This window comes from Pelmatolapia mariae, linkage group LG8, assembly GCF_036321145.2.
Source record: "Pelmatolapia mariae isolate MD_Pm_ZW linkage group LG8, Pm_UMD_F_2, whole genome shotgun sequence".
Taxonomy (NCBI): Eukaryota; Metazoa; Chordata; class Actinopteri; order Cichliformes; family Cichlidae; genus Pelmatolapia; species Pelmatolapia mariae.
Window position 1 is genome coordinate 10,455,432 of NC_086234.1, and position 3,987 is coordinate 10,459,418.

Sequence of the window (3,987 nt, forward strand, 5' to 3'; positions counted from 1 at the left end):
CAGACTAAAGTTAGAGATGATGGGTTAAAAATATATAGACATGTGGCACATTAGAATTAAAAGTCTCTCTCTCTCTCTCTCTCTCTCTCTCTCTCTCTTTTTTTTTTTTTTACTTAAAATATAGAATACACTAAAAACCCAAATAAAGGCAGTAGTGGTGCAGTAAAGTCCGGTTATATTACTGTATAGTCGGTGAATCACTATTGAAGTATTGTGTCAACTACTGCGTAGTTTGAGCTTTAACACATTGGGCTTACATAAACGAGTATAAACCAATGACTGTAGAAAACAGTCGTTGGTTTTCTACAGTCATTGGTATAAATGCAAATTGAATTTAATGTTACCACTAGGTGGCGCCGGTGTGCATTTACTTTGTTAAACAGCGTTTCCAGACAGTGAGAGTATTTAAATAATATCTATCCACATATGTAGGCGTAGTTTGCATGTATACAGGTGTATAAAAATATTTGGCATACAAAAAAGGCCACTGTGTGGACCGGAACCGTGGGCATTTTGCGGGAAAGTCAGGTTAAACATACTGATCGCAAAAGTAGGCAAAAATAAACGAATACTTACGGAAAATCCAACACGATTATTAAACGTATTCTGCACGGTTTTAATACTCAACTGGTTGAAAAAAGGAATAGTTTGAGTTTATTTAAGCAAAGTTTTTATTTGCAATTCTATATGTTTTTTCCCCTTCTTTGGGGTTTTGGATCAATCAGAAAACAACAAAGCTTTGATAAGCTTTATATAACTTTGATAAATCCCTTTAGGTAAGCCCTTAAGAACACATTTTAGGCTGAAGCCACATGCGAGTCATTTGCAATAAATACTTTGTATTTACTCTAATCATAAATTGTGATCATACATTGTGTTTGTTTTGTGTTAACTGTTTATATGACAGGTATTTGGTTCCGGATCATTACAAAAGTCTTCATAACAGTGATATAATAAATAACTTTATTTCTATAAAATACCAAAAAAACATTTATTCAGCATTAAAATGAACATCAAGTAGACAGAACATGGCTACACGGTAAATTTTAAATAACGAAAAAATGGCAAGTTGACAAAAAACGGTTATTAAAATACAAACAGACAGGGAGCAGGCAGAATTCAGTGGTGCTGACTGATTGTCTACAGTAAACATTTAGGAGTCCACCTTGAGCCTCTAAAGGAACAACTAGACAGATTTTTTTTATGACACATAATTTGAGAAAATGAGAGAGAATGAAAGTGATTCGCTCACTGGCAGTTTTCAGCCTTCTCTTTGGGGGGTCCCTGGGTTTAAAGTCCAACAGGAGTGCACTGCTTGATGCGTGTTTAATTAAGTTCATGACAAACTGGGTCAGCAGATGTGCACTCACCCTCCAATGATGCAGTTTAAATAAAATCGGTGGTTAAAATTCAAAATTTGTACCTGAAGACCACCAAAAACCAAAAAGAAAGAAAAAGCACCCAGAAAAGGTTAACGTAACCTTCGCCTGTGGAATAATATTGGGTTTTATACCCCGAATTTATTGCAGCGCAAATCCTGACCAGCGTTTGTCCACACACATTCTCCTCACTGTTGACCGACGGCAGAGCCTAAATGTTTATTTCACTTTTAAAAGTGTCAGACGTCCAAGTCGGAGTCACTGTCCGTTACTGAGAGCAGAGTTTCTCCATCCGCGCGCTCTGTGCTCCCGTCTGGACTACAGCCTCCTCTGCTTAGTGCACGCGCTCTGTCGGAGCAGATGTGGTGGTGCTGCAACCTATTACTGAAGAGGGAAAAAAGTAATTTTATCAACTCAGGTAAAGTAGAACACAAAACCTATAACTAAAACTGAAATTAAATTCAGCCTATGAACTAAATTAATGCCATCTCCGTCCCTGTCAAACTGGAGTCTATCCTTGCATGATGAGCAATTTGTGCCCATTCATGCATGCCTTGCTTTGCCTTCATCAACACGGTGATTGACCCGCACACTGACCCTGAAGTAAACTGTAGTGACAGAAAGGTGAAGAAAGACCGACTATGCAACTGGAAAACGAAAACCTACAAGCTGCATGGGCGTGCGCTTTTACGCATGAATGGCCTTTTTGCGCACCCTTAGCTAAAGTACTGCCCAACTGAATAGTAAGTATGAACAGTAGTCTCATCACACTGTTGTTGTGATTTGATACATAAATAAAACTGAATGAAACTGAACTGAAATGTGATATAGTTACGGTAACTTGATACTAAAAAACCTCCAAATGCGCTCGTGCATTTATTTAAAAACAAAAACAGACAAACAGACAAACAAACCTCAGTGCACCTTCCAAGGGCACAGCCTAGTTCTAGTCAAATCTACTGACCTGTTTTTGGCTGCTGCCGCCCTGTCTCTCTGTCTGCGGTTTTTGAACCAGTTCCCTACTTGGGTCGGTGTCAGTCCGGTGGCGTGTGCCAGCTCCCGCTTCTTGCCCGGATTAGGGTACGGATCCTGCAGGTACCACTCTCTCAGCAGGCCCCTGGTGCGCTCTTTAAAGCAATGTGTCTTCTGCTCTCCGTCCCAGATGGTCCTGGGTAACGGGAACTTCTTCCTCACGCGGTACTTGTCCACGGGTCCGAGCGGCCGCCCGCGTAGCTTTTCTGCTTCCCGGTAGTGCGCTTCGAGCCACATCGCCTGCAATTTACCGTGCGAGGCGCGAGTGAAGCGGTGAGTCTCCAGGATGTGATAAAGCTCTCGGAAACTTCCCGTGTGGAAGGCTACTACAGCGCGAGCCCGCTGCACAGATTCGTGTTCAGAAATAGAGTCGCGGCCGTCCGAGGTCACCGGGAGCGACCAAAGGAAGCGGGCCAGCCGCTCGATGTCTCCTGTCTCCTCCAGGGTCTCGCACACGCTGGCGATCTGCGCAGCAGAGAAACACAGTCCCGGGAGGGCAACGGGAGCGCAAGCCCCGGAAGAGTCATCCGGGGACTGAGAGCGAGCTAGGACAGGGGACCCGTCCGCAAAGTGCGGCAGGAGGAGGCGGGAGGCTGAGAAAAAGTCGAGGGGAGACCTGAAAACCATCTGGCTCGCAGACTGAAGCCAAAAAGGAGGCGGAAAGCGTTCCGTGAACCATCTGACAGAAATCTGCTTAAATCTGATTTTTAAACTCACCTGGGAGTCAGGGAGGGACACTGATTCTGACTTCTCATTGGACTCCCGGGAGCTGATGCGGGGTTGTCATGGCACCACTGTCAATCAAACACAGCTGGATGATCTCTGGCACTAGCTGTACAGATGAAGTCACTTGGGTTGCATTTCTAATGTGGACAGTTCATTCTGTTTTCCCCCTGTAGATGGAGGCTGCAGTGCAAAAACAAAAACAGCATCAATTTTTTAATCTGTCAGTGTGAACAGAAGAAGAAGAATAGTCCTTTATTGTCACTGTACATGTACAACAAAATTATGGGTACTCCACACCAACTGTGCAAGAGTAAAATAAATAAACAAATAAATATAAATAGTATTCTACAGTTTTCAGTGCTTTTGAATTTCTTTGTACTATTGCAATGTGAAGGCTTTGTGTGTGCAAGCTGTGTGCCAACATAGTAAATATAACAGTTTATAAAGAAAGAGGGAAACACTGCATGGCTCTGACGGCAGAAGGCAGAAGAACTAAAAACAAAGTCCTGGTGGTGAGTAGTGCACTGTAATTCTAAATTTTCATGGTGATTATGTTGAAAACTGCAATCAACACCTATCACCTCAGTCTCATAACCTCTCTCTTCCTGGCAGTAAGCTGCTTGCATCATTAATAGCAGTAATGCGTAGCGTCCTGTTGTGATTGGGAACAACATCAGAACCTGAAAGCGTATGTTTCTCTAAGTGGTATCCCTCCACTCTAATCACTTTTCTAATCATTTTCCAATATCCATGAGTTTAGAGATAAGCTGCTCCATCTCCATTCTCTTACCTTGGATTAGCATCGGGTCTATGCAGCCTGCTAACATTAGTGTAATGGAGCAGTTTATTC

The 3,987-nt window shown here is 42.7% G+C and overlaps 1 protein-coding gene across 1 annotated transcript; it reads right to left on the reverse strand.

The window, feature by feature from the left end:
- Positions 1-940: 940 nt before the first annotated feature.
- On the reverse strand, positions 941-3,416 carry six3b (SIX homeobox 3b). Its single transcript, XM_063481950.1, has 2 exons — positions 2,344-3,416; positions 941-1,763 (listed from the first exon to the last, which is right to left on the reverse strand). Exons 1-2 carry the CDS (start codon positions 3,036-3,038, stop codon positions 1,619-1,621), a joined length of 840 nt encoding a protein of 279 aa, XP_063338020.1. The 5' UTR covers positions 3,039-3,416; the 3' UTR covers positions 941-1,618.
- Positions 3,417-3,987: the final 571 nt, after the last annotated feature.

What these genes read in the sequence shown, in the direction of transcription:
- six3b (XM_063481950.1), bottom strand. Translation starts at nt 3,038, where the DNA reads ATGGTTTTCAGGTCTCCCCTCGACTTTTTCTCAGCCTCCCGCCTCCTC. An exon ending in GCGGCAGCAGCCAAAAACAG is followed by an intron (nt 1,764 to 2,343) that starts GTCAGTAGATTT and finishes TTCCCTCTTCAG; the next exon opens with TAATAGGTTGCAGCACCACC.